Genomic DNA, 19,350 nt, shown 5'->3' with positions numbered 1-19,350 from the left:
AAAGCACAAAATCCCAGTCTATGTTGCCTCTAAATTGCCTTGGTTCCAACATCAAGCATTCAAATTGAATTTTTTCAAAACAAACACAGATGTAGCTTTCAATTACTCCATTCTGAATTTGACACTGCCACACCACTGGTGCATTAACAGGAATTTGTATAAACTGAAAAATCTACCTACTACCCCAGCAGTGTCTTCAGTTACAACAACTAAGAAGGATACAGAGGACAATCCCACTTAAGCTGAACTGGTGTAAATGCTATTTATACATGATAGATAGTTCCATGTGAAAATGTGGAATTATATGAACTACCAGCCTCAGTTCTTTCCTTTGGTCCACCAGGAGTCAGAGATTGTAAAATTCAAAAGAAATAATGTCTCAGTAAAGCAAGATTCATCTGTTCAATTCTACATATGGCATATGGCTTGTAAGAACCAGTCATGTACTCTTGGTAACAAAACATATTGCAGTGAGTTCACCGGCTATGTCGCTAGTGACCTTTTTTAATTTATATTTTTCTCACATATCCACATATAGCCATACTTGAGGAGGGAAGCCATGAAAGAGTTTCAAAAGAGCTGTCTCTAATAAGAAATGAAAGCTGTGCTAGATATGGGTTCATTCCAGGATAAACACCAGAAGAAATTCTGTTTCTGCAATGTCAGGCTCTGAATCTTATGCTAGTACATATTATCTATTTTAGACAGAGCTCAAGGGAAATGGAAATATAAAGAAGAGACTCCCTTTAATTGTGGAAGATGAAGATGAGGATGAGGAGGGAGAAGAAGAGAGCAGCACCCTTTCACCAGTACATACAAGAAGCACAAATTGCTCTCAGCAGAAGAAGGCTGGAAGCAAAAGCCACCTAGGGAGAAACTTAAAGCAGTTGGCCTCAGGAACAGTGCCCTTTCATTCACCTATCCGTGCTTGCAGTTCAAACCCTTCAAGAACCAAACATGAAACGGAGCTCCATTACTACTCCAGAAGGAAGGAGAAAAACCTTAAGTTACACCTTTCAGCACTGACCACCAGTGGTCCACCCGACCTGAGCCCAAGGTAGTAGTTGTCAACAGTTACTTTCTTCTCTATCATGTAACACCTATTAAAAATATCATTACTAGGATATGCTGTACAAAAATTATGTTTTTTCAATAGTTGATACTTTTGCTTATCCCACAGAGAAGGAAAAGTTCCCTTATTGTAGGAACTATTACACACTATGCAGAATATTATGACTTTAGGACTTAATTGTGAAATAAAGTATTTCTACCAGTAAAAAGGAAAAGTATTGAACAATCATGAAAATGACTATTTTAACAGTCTTGCTTTATGGTACCATTTCTCTGTCCAAAATAATGTGGATTCCTACCATAGCACTGTGAAATATTCGGAGTCCATCAGAGAGACTGTAGTTTAAATAGCAAGTAGATGATAATGCAGCATAGCTGTGCAAATACAAAAATTACTGGAGTAGAGGACTCAAGTAATGGAATAATGGAATAATGGAAAACTATTGCCTAACAATTTTAGAAAATAAGGGGTTTTAGATTACAGAAAGGAAACCTGATAATGCAAGTTATATAGAGAGTAAATATGGAGTTGACAAAATCTGTTTTGTTGTGACTTTTGACTTAAACAAGAGTCATATAATGGTTTGTTTTGGTATTAATAGTATCTAATTTTTAATATTTTATTTTTTAGTTGCATGCTACTTGTAAGCTGATTTATGTATGTTATTGCTAAATTGCTACAATGTAATAATTAACTATAAACCAAGAGTTTTGGGATCAGTTCTTTACAGAAATCACAATCACTTTTTTCACACATGAAGAGCTGTACCAGTTGATCTTCCAGTTCAAGTTTCAGTTTCTAAAATATGAAGTATTTTACATGTTCAAGAACTTCCTTTATTCACTAGAGGCAGAGTGGTAGTTTCAGCAACTTGCCATTGCAAACATGAAATAGCCACAGTGTGAAAAATGTTTACTTAGCTTTGTCAAGGTACATGTCCCTAAGGATGCAATCATAAAAAGGACATGAAAGACTATGTAGAAATCTTTCGCCCTTATCATTTGATTGGCACAGTTACATTACAAAGGGGGGCAGGATACAAACCGATTTTAGTTTTGTCTATACAAGGGAAGATAATATGTGGAAAACCAGCTTCTAGGCTAGCAAAATTGAAATGCATAGTGGATATTTTCTTATTTCTTTAATAGATCTCATGTGAATTTAGTTCAGAGCAGCTATGAGTAAAGGTCATCATCATTTGCCTAACAAGTGATAATTCAGGGAAAAGCTAACTTTCATATTTTCTGTTGAAATGTAATCTTAATCATTATTGCTCTGAACATATGCAGCCAGACATTGGCACCCAAGGCTGCAAGAGAAAAATGTGAAACCAGTATTGTTAAATATATTATTATGTCCTATTTTCATTCATAATTTTATAACTACAGAATAATCCTGTTAATAGGCTTGAAAATTGGCCCAATACATACATGTTTTTCAGACTTTGTTTTCCAACCAAAACACTTTCATATTTCCCAGAATGAGTTTATATTATTAGAACATTAAAACTGACAAATTAATAACACTTTAGAATCAGCCTTTAATGTTTCTTAGTAAATATTAAAGAGAAAATAAGACCTTAATTAGCATCCTCACGTTTGTAAGGGGAAGGCAAGACTCAGGTTGAAATGTCCAGCCAGTGCAGTTGTGAGGTGTATAACCACACTTTCTCAAGAGAATATATTTTGTTTGCTTAAGAAACTTGTTCTGTTGTGGATTTTCCCTACAGTAAGCCAACCAGAACTCTTCAATGGTGCTTCAGGTTCTTTCCTTGTACACCACAGTAAAGATAATAAAGCACAGACACTGGGTAAAATATTTAAATACTTCCTGGCACAAGGAATAGAAGCCAGCATCCTAACTTCTAGGATACTTACCAATCATTTTTTGGGTACTGCCTATGAAGTAGAAGAGCATCATAAAGGAGAAAGTGTAAGTGATAACAAAGGCAGTTCTGGAAAGAGGCAGTTATGCATTTGAATCTCCTCAGACTGACATGGACAAGTGCACTCTAGATCTGATTGAGTAGATAGAAGAGGTCACAGGTTAATCTTCTCTGACTTTTTGGCTTCTATAAGTGGATGTGCCTGTCTTCAGGAGAAAATTCAGGGCTGTACAATGGTTAATTCAGAAAGGGGTGGGACTTACCAACTACTTTCCCCTCATGTTTTCAACTCATTAGATTATGTCACTCCACAGTGAGTTCCTTGTATATGAGTAAGTATCTTGCCTGTTAAATATTTCCCACATAGAATCCTGGCTTGTGTCTCTCCAGAACTAGCTATTTTTACTGATATGGTTTCTTTTTAGTCTGAATCTTTAAACAATTAAAATAATATAGCGTCTATAAATTCCAAGTCACGTCTAAGTAGGTTTTCCCCAGTGTGCTTTAAAGACAGTTAAAATGTTAACATTTTAAATAATTAAAAATCTCTACAAAAGGGATATCGGTGTTTAAAATTTGCTTTTTGGAGCAGTGAGGCCAGATGACATTAAATAGGTTTTATAGCAAATTTCAAACAAAGTAAAGATTCAGGTTTTCAGTTGCAGATAACAGTACAGGCCAGAGCAGCTCAAGCACCACGTTTGATTCTCATCTCCCAGAGACTCGTTAAAATTAGAGTCAAGTCTACTAACATCCAGCTGGCATCACGAACACTCAGACATGACACAGAGCCCTAAACCCACATGAAGAGCCAAGTATAAGTTCATATATGATATGCACACAGGGTTCTAAGTTACATGGGTCTTTGAAGCCAAATACATCACAGGTATCTCTATGTTGTCTGTTCTTCCCTTCTCCAAACATTTCCAGTCAGAGGTTTGCTTAAGAATATCCTTATTAGATGGAAAGTTTAATTTCCATCTCACAAAGTTATCATCACTGACTGAGAGGCCAAGAACTGTCTGCTTTAGCCCTTCCAGATTAACATTTAACTCATCTGCCCACTATAAGACAAATTCTGAATCTTGTGCCTCGACAGAACAACAAATTTATGCTCCATGTCTGCCAATGGGCAGTTTTCTGAATCACTTTCATTTACTCTAAAACAGTTCTATTTACAACACAATTTATTATAAATGAGGAAAAAAAATCATAATTATATATATTAATAATGTGTATGAATTCGCCCATCTGATCCTAGTTTTCTATTTTTTCTATGCAGAACTTGAATACTATATCAAATGCTTCCTTTTTTTATCTTTAGATTTCTTAACACTGCAAATTGCAGGTCAACTGCAATGCATGAGTGGAAATAAATGACAAAAATGCCTTTTCTAGTATTTAGATCCAATATCAGCACTAACGTAACTGGGACATTGCAGGCTGGTCTATGCATCTTCCTATACCAAATTTGCAAACAAGATTGTTCTGCCTGAGCTAGTTTTAATGAATCTGAAAACAGCTATTTGTGTGGCAACAACACTTTTGACTGTGATTTACAGAGATGCTTTCATATAATACATATATTATGTTCAGGCCTAGGCTTTGCCTAAGTAAGCCTAATATAAGAGCCTGAGTGTTATGTGCAAGGATATTTAAACTTCACAAGAGCATAATGAAGCATCTTTAGCTTGTGTAAAAGATAGAATGGCAACAGATTACTAGATATATGAAGAGCAAACTATATTCAATAGAGGTATATTGCAGAAGTCATTAAAATTTTGAAACTTCAGTTAATTATGTTTGGCCTCACATTCCTTCCTCTAACAGTAAGTTTAATCTTTAGTTACTCACAAGAAGTTATACCAATATAATAGTCTTTATTTTTCTCTAAACTTAATGTTGTGCAAAGTTTATCATTACTTAAAAATGTGCCCTTTAGGAGTAATTTTGACAACATAATTATGAATCTGATGTTTATTAAACTGTTTATGAAACTTCTCCATCACACCAATTTTTCTCAACAGAATTGTTGATGGGATTGAAGATGGAAATCATAATGAGGAAAGCCAAACCTTTGACTTCAGCTCTGATCAACTTAGGCAGGACTCCAGGTTATCTCCTACAGCTGGAGGTGAGTTTTGCCTGGGAAAATCACTCTTTAGAGAAAACAGTTTTCATAACATAATCTCCTTTGTTCCTTCGATTCTCAGAAGTAGCATAAATGGGTTTAACATATATCCATACTTTCAGTACCATTTCAGTACCACAATTAGAACTGCAAAAAAAATACTACAGAGTCCTGAAGGCCATTTATTTTTTTCCTCCTGACAGTCATGATACATGTACTGTATTTTCATGTATTAGATTTTACCAGCAGTATTGTAGGATCAGCCTGGAACCTCATGCTCCCAAACCTTTGAGCATGTAAGGTACTAAACACAAGGACAAAATTCAACATAAAAACATTCTGACACACACAAAAAGTTCCATATGCAAACTTAGCTTTCAATTTTTGTTATTTATAGAAGCTGAGAAGTGTGGAAGTACCTAGATTTTCACGAGTGAAAACCTTTAATAGAAAGAGGTTTTAGGAAACCCTAAATTATTTACATCCTGAAAACATTGATAAAATAGCACCACAGAGGAACAGAGCATGTCCATGTGGGAGGAGAAGAAAAAAACAATGAGAGAAAGACAGACACAGAGGGGGAGACCAGTGGACTCATGCCTCATGCTGAAGGGTAGACTCATGCTGAAGTGGCACAACTAGTGCAGCTCAGACTGTTTCAAATGTCTTCTCTTTTATGAAGAAGCTGTCCCCACCTTTTCTCTCATTTACATGCATTTGAATTACTTTCAGAGGCTGAAATTGGTGCTGCCGTGCTTGTTATCAAAGCAGAAGAGACCAAACAGCAGATCAACAAGCTTAATAATGAGGTAATGAGCTTTTGTGGGGGTTGGAGGATATTAACAATGATTCAAGGAATGCTGTAGAAAACTCAGATAACTTGAGAATATGATAAATGTGTGATTAACAAGTTTGCAGAACTCGATGGGGTTCCTACATTTAAGGCAGTTTGGGGTTAACTCTTTCCCACATTAATTTCTGCGTGAAAGCTATATAGAAATTAGTGTTGTGCTAAAGCTAAAAAGTAAGTTAGTTTAGCATAGTTACTGTATCTCATTTTCTTAGCATTTATCCTCTTCTGTATGTGCATCTATTTCTCTCATTCTTTCCTAAAGTCCCTTCTTCTAACTTTTCTTGTTTTGGTGAATGTTATGATTTTGGTGAATTTCCTTGAAAGAGATGTGAATCCAGTCATGTTCAGATTCACGCCAAACATTGCAGATCACTTTACCTGTGCCTATTTAAAATGAAACAGAAGCTCATCCAGTCCTGCTTAAGCCATATGACCTGAGGAATACAGGGCCAATATTGTTCAGTGGTGCTTCGTATTCTTCCCTTCCAATAACTTCAAACGTGTAATCTGCTATCAATCTGACACTAAAGAGGAGATGTTCTCTGGCTAAACTGTTTCATATTTCCAGCTACTGCAGTACTTTGGCTAACAAGGTGAAAGCATCAAACTTTAGCTCACAGTTATACTGCAAGACAAAAATATGTTCCTAGCATAATCTGTCTTTCAATATAAAGAGATCAGAGACAATTTCTTCTGATTCCACATGAGGAAACGTTTAAATAAGTCCAACCACACAGTTTCACTTCTTTTTTGCTTTGGTTACCAGAAATGTCAAGTTTTATTTTCTTTTTCCTTCTATATTGTGTACTATTAATCTAGTTATTCTTTATTTCCATATGTGAAGTATTTGGCTTGTAAACCTCTTTCCTTCTGAGTCAGGTTAACTTTGTCAGATAAATGTCCTAAGCTAAGAGTGCAAGCATGGTTATTTAGACACTATGTATGCATAACCTCATTTTTATGTCAAACTGTAGAGTTCAGACAAAAGTTTCATGACAGTTTTTTTTAAAGCTTGGTCAAAGAACTCAAAAATATCTCCAAGATGTTCGTTGACACCACTATTGTGATAGAAAATAATATTTCCAGTGTAATACTTTTGAAACAGGCAAGCCATATTGATTCATCCCATTTGACTTTGAAGAGGACAGGTATTTCTAAAATACAAAGATGTATTATGTGGTTATCTGCTAGAGGCAATTGGAAAATACATCGTGATGGCAGATGTGCTAAGGCAGGCATCTTGGGGATTAACCAAATATTTCAACTGCAACAATTCTGGGTTTGTCATTCCTTTCCTAGTGAAAAGCAATAAATAAAACTTGGAGTAGAGCAGCATGTTAAAGAACAGTTAAAGAAACAAAAAAATAAAAAAAAAGCCACCATGATGAAGGTCATTTCCCTCATGCACAATCTTCATTTTTCCCTCATAACACCATATAAACAAAATGTTATGCAGCTTGCTTGTTCACACTATCATAAAAAAAAAAAAAAAAAAAAAGGAAATGTGAACACATGTGGTAAAACACTGCAGTTTTCATACAGAAAAACAAAATACAAAATCCAGAGACAAATATTTCACTGTTCTGAATGTGGTTAACTCTCTAATTTTAAAATTGAGGAGAGGCATCAGTCCATTTTTTAACATAGTATTCTACCTGTGAGACTTCACTTGAAATAAGAGGTGCTTACCTCTTAAGACTTCTGCAATGTCTCCTCAGAGGTGGATTTGAACCACTAATTCTTGACTTCATAAGTCAACCATTAGATTGTCAGACAAAAAGAAGTCACATCAGAAGGTCTTTCACTTCTTTCCACAGGAGTGTGACAGAAGTTGGTTAATCTATAGTCTCTGTCTGTTAAGCAGGTATTAGGAGTCCTGTGAGTAAGAGGAAGAAAATTTCTGGAGGTTTTAAAACTGTTCAAGAAACTTGTGGAGTCTTACTAGCTTACTAGGGGGGTGAGACAGAATTTGCTTTCATGCTGTGTAGCTGACAGACAGGCACCAACATGGAATGCTGAGTACTAAAACTGGAAGCCAAAAAAGGTTTGATAGGTTTAGACATCTTTGGGCAACATTTGATTTGATTTACATGTAGTCTTGCTAGTGATAAAATGACATTAATGATAGTGCAACCAGGAGATACAAATAACACAATAATGTTGAAAAATTCTGAGAGCAGTTGTACTTACTGTTTAGTAATAGCAGAAAAAGATACCTTTCTCTGATTACAGGACCTCCAAGAACTTACAGAAGATTATAGAGCTACATGAGACTATGTGAAGGATTATGGAAAACCCTGCACTCTGGAAATCACACCAGAGTTAGCCTAGGAACCTAAAGGAACATTTATATTAATCTTCACAGTATCTCCAAGATCAATTTACTCCATGCTGTATAGAGTACATTACATAGAATGCATCTACACTAATATAGACATGTCTAAGATGAAGACTGTTGTTGGTGTATTGCAGTAGTTGGAAGGAGTATTCTCTGCTTTCCAAGATCATATTTTGTTTCCTGTCTAAAAATTCCCCTAGGAAAGAAAACAGCATTATACATTCTGACTAAGCAAGGGTCTTAAACAGAAACATTTAAATACATTTAAATTGAGAATTCTCAATTCAATGTGACAATGCATGGGCATACAATATGGACAAATATTAGACGAGAAAAAAAAAAAGGCGTCAGGAGCAATTCTAAAAGGGTATAGATTTAGATTTCATAGGTAACACTCTGAGCTCAAATCGCAGAGACAGATAGGTATCCTCCAAGTCCTCCCATTGATCAAAATTTACATTGGAAAAACTTCATGACTATAAAGCTGCTTAATTGGTATTCTACATGTATTTGAATATGCCCCATCTGGAGTTTCTGAACTGACAGTACTGACTTGGTACTTACCCAGATGAGCCTGTGAGTATCCTTGCTGGAATACACTAGCTGTTTTCTGTTGTTACAGTAAGTATTGAACAACACTAGTAAACCTAGTGCTTTCATCATTCCATCACTCAATTATGACCATTAAAGGAAAATTATGACTGACGCTGCAGGAGACAGTTAGCAGTAGTTTAAATACTGGCAGAGTTAGAAACAAATTTCTTTATTAAGACATGCAGTCTCCTCCTGAAAAAGAAAATATGAGAAAACAGGTCATAAGTAGCCAACAGCAGCAAACACTATCATTAATACATTTTTTTGTGTAGTCTATCAACAAATGCAAAAATAACTGCTTTCATAAAAGGCAATTGTGTTACAACAGTTCACTAGTTAGCTTAAAAACATTTCAGCTGTTCGTTGGGGGAACAAAGACATGCATCTTCCCATTCAGACAGTCAATACAGTCTGTTAGCAAAGCAAAACAAAGAGTTACCCCAGAGATAAATCTACAAAACAAGCTATACGCAGCTTAGATATCTAGTGGAGCTCTTGGCAGTATTTTAAGCGTAACATTCACTACATAATACAAAGGAAAGTTCTTTTACCTAAGAATGAGACAAACAGAAGACAGAGCCTTGATTTCACTTCTCAGAGTTCATTATGCATAAACTTTAGGACTAATGGATGCACAGACTTCCTCTAAGGAGGACAGGCTTCAAAGTGAGCACAGACACTTTATTAGGTAACATGAGAGAAACTTGAACACACCCCAGATTCCTCTTGTCTAGCTGCTTGGTTTGGCTGCTCAGCTGATTACCCCGCTTCTTCATTCTTCTACCTAAACTCACTTCTCATTTTGAGCCTGAATGAGATCAAAGCTGATAAAAGGGAATTTCCCTCTGGTTCAGCATTGTAAACCGGGGTGGAATAGGACTGCTTAATCTCCTACCCAATTTGCCCATTTTGCTTAGTCTAAATAATCACTGAATAAAAAAGGCATGACTTTCACTATAGTTCAGTGTGTGGCAGACAAGAGAGTTAAGGTTCAGGTTCTTGCTCCTGTAAAAACACAGTTATTCAAGCAACAGTTTCAAGATTAGGTGACTGAATACCTAACAGCATGGCACATTTTCTGAGCTGGTGAAGGCTTGATTCAAAGACCTGTCCCAAATTAGGCAGAGAGGGAATTTAGGAATAGGTCTTCTGCTTTACAAGTATGCATCCTTCCTTTACAGACATCTGTACACCCAACCTGCTCTTTCCAATGCATTTGTCTGCAGATACTGATCAAACGAGCGCATCTAAACATTCAGATTTTTTTCAGAGGCACCATTTATTTGGTACAATCATACGTAACTATTAAGGAGCCCAGAAGTAAAACCAGGAAAACACTAAGCAGATTTTCTGAGATATGCAGAAGGCCATAAGTCTAAATTAAAGCACCCGCCTATCACTCTGCCACTGTCAGTATCAAAATAGGCTTTTAGCTCTCTATCATTTGAATGCAACTGTACAAAAAGACCATGGAAATACTTCTATTTTAATTCAAAGTGAAAGACCCAAATCTGAATTATTTAAAACATAGATCAGTTAAAAATAAGAAGATACACAAATTTTAGTCATTATTTTTCTCCTGTAATTTGCAGAGTGCACATGTACACATTCTCCATTTGAATATACAGGTACAGGATTTCATGCTCAGTTATACAGGACATCTTGCACAGTGCATGTGGATGAACTGAGATTACTTTTGCATGTCCCATGTTTTTCCCAAATAAGACCCAGGTCCATTGCAGCCTAATTCAGCTTCAGAATTTGGGGACTGATTTCATTCTTTGCCACATCAGTAGACCTCAGAATTACGGTACTAAAACAGTATAATGAACAGAGTATTCACATTTCTCCCATTCAACTGAAACACAAACGAACGTGACAAAATATAAATAGCATCAGATTCTGTACTGGAAAATTGCCTTCTATTTAGCTGCATGTTGGAGTGCTAAGTGCAAATTGAGCTATTTTTAATTTTAGGGTTTTTAGATGCAAGTGTTTAAAATACTCTAAGCATTTGGCACTTATTCAGAAGAGAGAAAATGCATTCATAGGGATATTTCACTTTCATCTAACAAAAGGAACAATCCTAGATAAATATGTTGTTTTTCCAAATCACATAAAGAAATTTTATAAACAGATTATTTTAAGACATATTTCACATCCAGCTGCCAAAAATCAATCTCATTCTCCTCTCAGACCAGGAAAAAAAGTTTGGTTGGTTGGTTGTTTTTTTTTAAGCAAAAAATATTCCTTAATAATAAAAATGTATGGACGTGATGAAAACAGTCATTTTATAATCAGTGCCAATGGAGAAAATTTGGTTAATCAGGCTTCCAGTTTTACATAGAGGATGAACTGCTGAAGTTCAATTCGCATTTTGAGAACTCAAATGAAGAACTCCCCTGACTTACAGTAATCAAAAACATGTTCTTTGTAGCAAGTTCATAACTATATTATCACATGAGATTATTTTGCAGGGTACTTCAATAATTCACTTCAGAAAACATCCTTCAATCAAGAAAATGTGTCCAAAAGTGAACTAATGACATTTATTGATGATTAATACTAATTAAGACTATACTATTCATTTTGGTTTTAAACTATGTAAATTTAAACACAAAAGTCGATACATGCAACCTAGTATCATTTGTGTTAAGAAATAGAAGCTTTGTAAACTTATAAGCACATATTTTGCTTTTATCACTGACATTCATATTTCCAAAGAACTCCTACCTTGTTGTTGTCTCTCTCTATGCTTTTGTACTTTGATGATCGTAGATTAGCCTTCTCAGCTATTTTTTTTTCTTTTTTTTAATGTTAGCTTAATAACTATTGTCAGATGAAGGTAACAAGAACAGCTGATGCTTTAAAGCTTAGGTTAATTTATTTTTTAAGCAGGACATATGGCACATATGTGGCATAAGTCCTATGTCAGGTGTCTCTGTTGAACTTTTCCTTGGTGGAAAGGCATCTCAAACAAAGAAATTAAAGAAGAGAGGAAAGCATGCAGTGTAAAAATCAACTGGACAGCAAAAGGTGACTTCATATTTGAATAAAAAATATTACTGTAGTGACAGATTATGATGACTATCCAGTTAACTCTTTAATAGGCCTTTCAAAACCTTCCTGCACTGAAAAGACCTATTTTCCCAACATCTACATGTAAATCTCTGTTGATATGCAAGTTCACTGCTTTTTCTCTTATGCCTAGAAGATATAAGGAAAAGCTGATTGCCTTCTCCTTCTAAAACAAAGTTACACTGGAAACATACTGTTCCAGCAGATCTCAACAAACCAATTTCCGTCTGTCTTTCTTTGTCCCTCACGTTTTCTAGAACTCTTCATTGGTAACATTTTCTTTCAGATTGCCTTTGGTTAGATCTTTAAAGTCACTGACAAAGTACATGATTTCAAGCTGCATCCACCTAAGTAATTCCTAGTTAAGAGATCCTCCTTCCTGTGTCCAATTAAAAAAATGCTGTTGATATACTCTGAGAGCATGATTAATGTCTGCAAAGTGTGATTCAACAAAACTCCACAGACTTTTTTCTATAATACTCTGCATAGGAAGAATATTATACTTACATTCATGCCTCTGACATTTGCTTTTCAGATCCAATGTTTAACATTTATCTTTGTTGAATTTCATATTACTGATATTTAAAAGTGAATTCAAATTCCATTTAGTGTTTTAAAATAAACATTAAATAAAAACATATTAAGATAGGCTGCTAAAAAGAATGGCTTGAAATGTCCACAGATGACAGCAAACTGTTTATCATAAACCATTCCAATCACATATTAATCCAGCTCACAGTGATCAAATCTTGGTCTTATTTTCTTAGTTGGTTTAGAAGAACATCATGGGGACAGTAATATTTGAGAACTCTTCTGACATGATATATATATATATATTACACCTGCAGTTTCCTCTTATCTATTAAATGAGCTTTTCAGTTACATAAGAGAATTACATTGCTTTGCCATTATTTATCCTTGAGAAATGTATATTTCCTGTTCTCTTTTATGTATTCCTTTATGTGCTTATAGAACTTGTTTGCTTATTTCTCAGTTCTCATTTTGTTCATTCAAAAATACACTTGGTGGAAAACAAAGGATCGGCAGCTAGTTAATTTGAGCCTTGAAAGACATCTCATTATGACTGAAAGTCTCCTTGGCTTTTTAAAGCACCAGAAGAGTAGAAGCAATGAAACACCAAGCAAGGGAACAGAGAAGCTGCCATATGCAGTGCAAGCCAGGGAGCTTCCTTGTGTTGCCAAAATGCAACTTCCATTTCTCAATAAGCAAATATTCTACTTTGTTTCTTTGAGTGTTGAGAAAGAGTCATGGTAGGAAGTGGTCTAGGTGAAGTTTGAATTGTAAAAGGGAGTAAAGCACAGAGAGGAAAAAATACCACTGTATTAGGCTTCTTAGCAGGAAAACAAAAACCGGAGGGGGGGGGGGGTTTGTTGGGTTTTTTTTTTTTTTGAGGTGTATAGGTTTATTCCAGATTTATCCAGGAACAGTGATGAGACATAAGCATTCTAGTAGAAAATTTAACATTAAAAAAAATTAAATGCCAGAATATGCAATGAAAAAAAACAGAGAAACCTATACAGCCAATACAATTTAAACAAGATAATGATCACCGTCATCGTGTTGCACTACATAGAACTTTTCCTCACTTTCATGGAAAGGTTTAAATACAATCACCTCCATTCCAACTTAACCACATGGAACACAGTATTCAAACTACACAGCAGTTTCATGGTGGTAGTAAAGAAAAATACTCTTTCTACTGAAACTGTAAAAGTAATTTGAAAATGCAAAATACATTTACTGAAACTTATATTGTTCAGAGCATCAGAAAATATTATTTAAGTCCATGGGGTTAAAAAAAAAAAAAAAAAAAAAAAAAAAGCCCACACTATTTTTAACCTATATTTTGAAAGGTATTCTTTTTTTTATAACAGAGTCTTCTAAAAAGGTACCAGTGCATTGCTCTTGACCAGCCTGAGAAGCACCTCTTGCTAATTCATGCTAAATCTGTACAAACCCCAGTTTCTATATCAGGAAGTATCTTTACCAAGATACTGCAGTATCTTTACCAAGTCCTAGAAACTGTTAAGGCAGCTTTTGAAGTATATTTGGGATCTCACAGATCATTTTAAAGCTGTCTGCCTAGCACAGCAGGAACCATTTGTACAACTAGCTGTATAGCCTAGCAATAATCACTGAACTCCTGAAAAGATAATAGCCTTACCAGCATGCAAGGAATTTGTCCTTTTGCTCAGGAGAAAACTGTACTGCCTTCAATTTCTGTTTCATAGCCATAAAAATTCTTTTGCTTTTAATCTCTGTTCTTCGGCACTTTCTGGAGCACTGTAAATTCTTAACATTATTGATAAAACCGTACCCTGTTACACCTGCTTATTTGCATCTGCTCAAGAATCTCTGTAAGGTGTAGAAAGGATAGCATAAACAGCATAATATTGATAGTAACAGCATACTATGTAAGTATATAAGTGTAATAATATAGAGATAGATGGTAATTAATATTAGTACAGATATTGGAGATTTAATTGGGTAACATTAACAGTTTGCAAAATCCAGAAAAAGTTTCTTAAATTATCCAGAAAATTATATATTTGCTTTGTCTGCATGTTGAGCAGTATTGGTCCAAATAGATGTCACTAAATGGTGGTCAATTTCTAATGAAGTTGGGCATAACTACTTTGGATCTTAAACTATCACACTGCTAGAAGCTACTAAAGTGTACATCAAAGGTGGGTTTTTCAGGTCAGTTCCTGTGCTTCTGTGAGAGCAAGCTCATGAGAAGACAGCACTCCAAGAGTTAGCTGACATATCAAAAATAGTATCTGGGCACTAGAGGACGTTGTATTTAAAAGAAATTCAGGACTGCCACGTGTATTGATGCTGAGATTTTTTGCTGTGTTGTCTTAATGAACTGGCAAAAGAAACACGTTAAAGAATAAATGAAACTTTAAAAAAGCCTGAGGTAATCAGAAACGGATAAAGCCAAATAAGATATTTTAAAGTTGCAGGTATTTTCACACAGTATTGATAGTTCAGGTCAGTTGCATAGTCATAAGGTAACATCAATCTGCACAACTGCAGAAAGACCTGTAAAATGGAAGCAAGTTGGAAAATTTGGCACAGAAAACAGTTATTTTGTCTGCTAGGAGCAGGGACCACTGATGATCCTAAAAAGAGCTGACGACCGCTAGATCTATGTAGTCACTGGTTTGGTTGTCCTTCTTTCCCCTTTCCTCCCAAAGAACCTTTCAGAGGTTTTGCAGTGCCATCTCATAGTTCCTGATGGGACAGAGAAGTTCTTGCATGGCTGGTTTCTCCAGAAATCCCACAGTGTGTCTCCTTACAGTCTGACAGCACCAAGAACCTTCTCTGGCTACTCTGACACCACAGAAAGCCTGTTGACAAATCACTTTGCTAAGATATTTTAATGCCTCACCTTAGCTGAAATCCAAATGAGTTACCGGGCATTCAAAGCTTAATCTCAGCCGACAGAAGGAGGTCCCATGGTTATTTTCTATGTAGTGTGACTTAATTAGGTAAACAAGGCAGAAAGAAAGAGAAGGTGGCGAAAGAGAAGCAGAGATCCTGTAACTTCTCATTCAAGACTCTCCTCCCTTTAAACATTTTCCCTCCAGGGTAGTGTGATCATTACAGAACTATTAATATGAGAGGTTTGAACTCCTAGCTCAGAGAGGAACAAATAAATGTATAGGAGCTGTACTGGAGCTTCCTACTTTCCTTCTAACTCAATTTCTTTAAAATTATTGTGCCTGTAGTAACACAGTCAAACTTGGCCTCAAATGTCTTTTCAGGAGATTTCTTCAGAACTATTCTGTCAGAAAAACTGAAAATTGTATTTCTATTTCTGATTACTTTAAAATTAATCTGTGTAAGGCATCTAATTGATGGTGTCTTCACAGCAAAGAAAGGCCCCTTGAATTAGCCTTTTTTTCTTTTTGACAGGAGGTTTATTCTTCTGAAGATAAATGTGCAGTCATCTTTTTTTCTGAGTATTTTCACTAGCATCAGTATGATAAACTCTGTTTTAACAGTAATGACTAACAGTAATGACAGTGGTTTGGCCTAAAATAGATTGATTAGCTACCATGGAGACATAGTTCATTTCTATCTCTTGATAAGTTCATTTCTCTTCATTAAAAATAGTTGACTGATCTTAACTTCCAACAAATTTTTCCTCAAGAAGGAAACAGGAAAGACAAACACATTTAAAATGGTGAGTGGGTCACTTTTAGTTTTGAATTAGGCTTTTCATTTCCCAAAATGTCCTTATAATCTCCTAACAAATGTCACCATTATTCTTAATGTATATTAATTTACTTTAAAACACAAATTTGGAACCAACCAAACCAGCAGTTTTGGCGAGATTAAGACTTTGTGTAATTACTTTAATTAATTAGATGCTGTCAGTGATTTCAGCATTTAAAAAAAAAAAAAAAAAAGCCTAAAAGGAAACATGATTCTTCCTTTTTGCACACACAGCAGAGTATTCTATGCTATGGATTACTATCTCAGTGTTATAATGCAATACCTGTCAAGCATAAACTTAACTACATGGAAGCAAACTGTTTCACAGGCTTTTTATATTGTTTAAATGTTTAGAGGTAACAAGTGTTTTTTTGAGTTTGGGTATGGGTTTATTGTATTTTACTGTGAAGACAGCAAAATATTTCACTTGTGTATTTCTGTACAAGATACGACAAGAACTCATTTTGACATCATTCATCTATTAAAATTGGTTAATAAAAATAGTGTATGCATTAAGCTATTTAAGGATTGATCAATAAGCTATTGATGTCATATTGCCACTGGAAATCATCTCAGTTCTGACCCTGGCCATTCTTTATATAACAGACTGTGATTTAAAAACAGGAGAACTATGCCTATGGTGTTTCCCCTCATAAATTTTTATTGAATTGTTTGATTATTTCGATATGCCACAGGAAGTGTAACATGTAGCTGTGATAAGGCAGATGGATGGACCATTTCTCAGGCATATATTAGTAGAGTATATTTATTTAAAGTAAAGACACTGTGCCACAGATGAAAGCTGATATTTTTAGAAGGAGAAAAGGTACATATGTGTGTATTTCAAGCATAACTACACAAAGAAATACTGTGATATTTTGCCCTTCCATAACAGGTGACAACTTTAACTCAAGAAGTCTCACAACTAAGTAAGGATATGAAGAATGTGTTGCACCTTCTGGAGAACCTGCTCACATCCCAGAAGCCTCCCGGGTTCTGTGCCGTGCACGGTATATCTCAAAGCCCTACCCTGGAAAGCCTGCAGTCTCGAATGGCTTGGACTACACATCAACCTTGCACACACATGCAAGCTGGCAACTTTACTTACACCAAAGCACAACTTTGCCGCGGCAACACATTATGTGACATTTGGAATACGGATCTGTCCTCTGTGGGCAGTAGTCCCCAAAGAACCGAACCCAACCCACAAAATTCTATAGATGGTGAATTTTACTATACACCAGGCCTTCACAATTCCCCCTCCCAGTATCAGGTAATTCAGAGAGACAATTCACAGTTTTTAAGATGCACCTCTCCCCGTTCAGACACTACCTTGACTCCTCTTCAGTCTATTTCAGCAACTCTTTCTTCTTCAGTATGCTCTTCATCAGAGACATCATTACATCTCGTGCTCCCCAGCAGATCTGAGGAAGGTAGCTTCAGCCAAGGAGCAATCAGCTCATTAAGCCTGGAGAACTTGCCGGTATCGTGGGACCCGGAAGGAACAGCGGGAGTAGTTTCTGCACAGACCCCAGATTTCCCGATACACATTGTGACAAGCACAAGGGATGTTAAAGATAAAGATTACCAAGCCATAGACGTCTAATGAGAAACAGTGAAGTGGTACTCAAAGCACGTTCCACAGCTGTCAGTTTTAAATTCAGAGAGTACTACATGACTGCTTTATTTGACCTTTCTCTGGCAATCATGGAGACTTACAAACATGAAAATTCAGATTTCTAGAAGAAATAATATAGAAAAGGTGCCAGTTCATATTATAGGAAAAAAAAAATTCTAGATTCTAAAAGCATGATGAAAAGCATTTTGTATACAGATACATCTTATTGTTCTGTTTGGCAGACTCTTGTGATAGTCCAAAGACCCTGGGGGTCAGAGCAGCTGGAAGCCTAGGACAAAAGAACTGTCATGGGTGGCTTTTGTTCATCGAAGCAAAGGTTTTCCCCGAGTGTCTGACTGTTGTTCTCAAACAGTATGTAAGGCACTGTTTGCTTCAGGTGATTGTGGGTCCTGCTGGTGTGTTTGTCAGTTCTGTGAAGGCAAAGGGACAATTATCGCTGCATGTCATCTAGACAATCAACCAAATAGAGCTGGTAGAGAGTGGTTAGTTGTTGCACGTTATTTGTCATGTAAATGGAACCTCTTAATTTATCTAAAAATGCTATTTTTATATACTTGGTATGAAACATGTACTTAAAAATTATTTAAAATATTTATAAGGAGAAGAAGAGTTTGTTTTCATATTGGCAAAAGCTTGCAGTTTTAACAAGAAGTGCACTACCATCATGTATTAGATCAAATACTATTTATTGTTAAGATATTATGTAGTTTACAAATTTATTCCCTTTTATGTGCATGTAATTTGCAATGAATGTATTCATGCTGGTAGAATACAAATAAATTAAGGTATTATTTTATTAAAAAAAAATAAAACAGCTGGAATGTTGAATCCTATACTAAGTCAGCTATTACTACTTTGAAAGTGAAATGTTATACTGATAACATTAAGTACCCTTGGTTTATGTCTAAGTATGGCACTATTATTGATAAGAGCAAGTCAACGTTTTACTACACAATCCTTGTTTTGGGATTTTGTATCTTGACATGAAAATTAAGAAGGATGAAAACCATTGAGCAAATTGAGGAATATTAAAAGAGAAAAATTACAATGGTTTAGTCAGAATCAAAGAAATTAATTTAAATTTATTTGTCTGATGATTTTTGCTTACATATGTAAAAACTAGCTTTGACCTTTGGTCAAAAAAAAAAAAAAATAGACTATAGGTTTAGCAAATTATTTAATTCAGAATATGATTTAATGACCAAAGCAAATTTTAAGGGTCTTTTTTCTGTATTTAATGTATTAGAAACTTATACTGCTACAGTGCAATCAGAGCTATGGATTTGCATTGGAATTTTGATTTATATGTTTAAAGATGCATAGTATGCATCACATTTGCATGTTTACAACCCAAAATAAATGGTCTAAAATGGAGAAGTAAATTAAGTTATTTAATAATTCATGCAAGCTGATGATATTTATCAAATTAAATTTTTTACAGAGAACAGATTTCTGTTTAACTTCCTTAAGAGTTATTTTTTCTGAAAACTTCGAAGACTAAGTTCATTGTTAACA

The 19,350-nt window shown here is 35.3% G+C and overlaps 1 protein-coding gene across 1 annotated transcript in view; it reads left to right on the top strand.

Annotated features, from left to right (window-relative positions):
* The window catches only part of KCNH8 (potassium voltage-gated channel subfamily H member 8), a gene marked incomplete at both ends in the record, with an annotated part of 189,822 nt that extends 172,020 nt beyond the window's left edge, over positions 1–17,802 (top strand). The window contains 4 exons of the mRNA XM_082044521.1: positions 705–1,057; positions 4,985–5,091; positions 5,821–5,897; positions 17,092–17,802. Of these exons, the coding sequence (XP_081900647.1) occupies positions 705–1,057; positions 4,985–5,091; positions 5,821–5,897; positions 17,092–17,802 (1,248 nt within the window). The remainder of the gene's footprint in view (positions 1–704; positions 1,058–4,984; positions 5,092–5,820; positions 5,898–17,091) is intronic.
* Positions 17,803–19,350: the final 1,548 nt, after the last annotated feature.

This window comes from Streptopelia decaocto (genome assembly GCF_964273445.1).
Source record: "Streptopelia decaocto genome assembly, chromosome: 2".
Taxonomy (NCBI): domain Eukaryota; kingdom Metazoa; phylum Chordata; class Aves; order Columbiformes; family Columbidae; genus Streptopelia; species Streptopelia decaocto.
The sequence above is the reverse complement of the archived record's forward strand: the minus strand, read 5'-3'. Positions and strand labels throughout refer to the sequence as shown.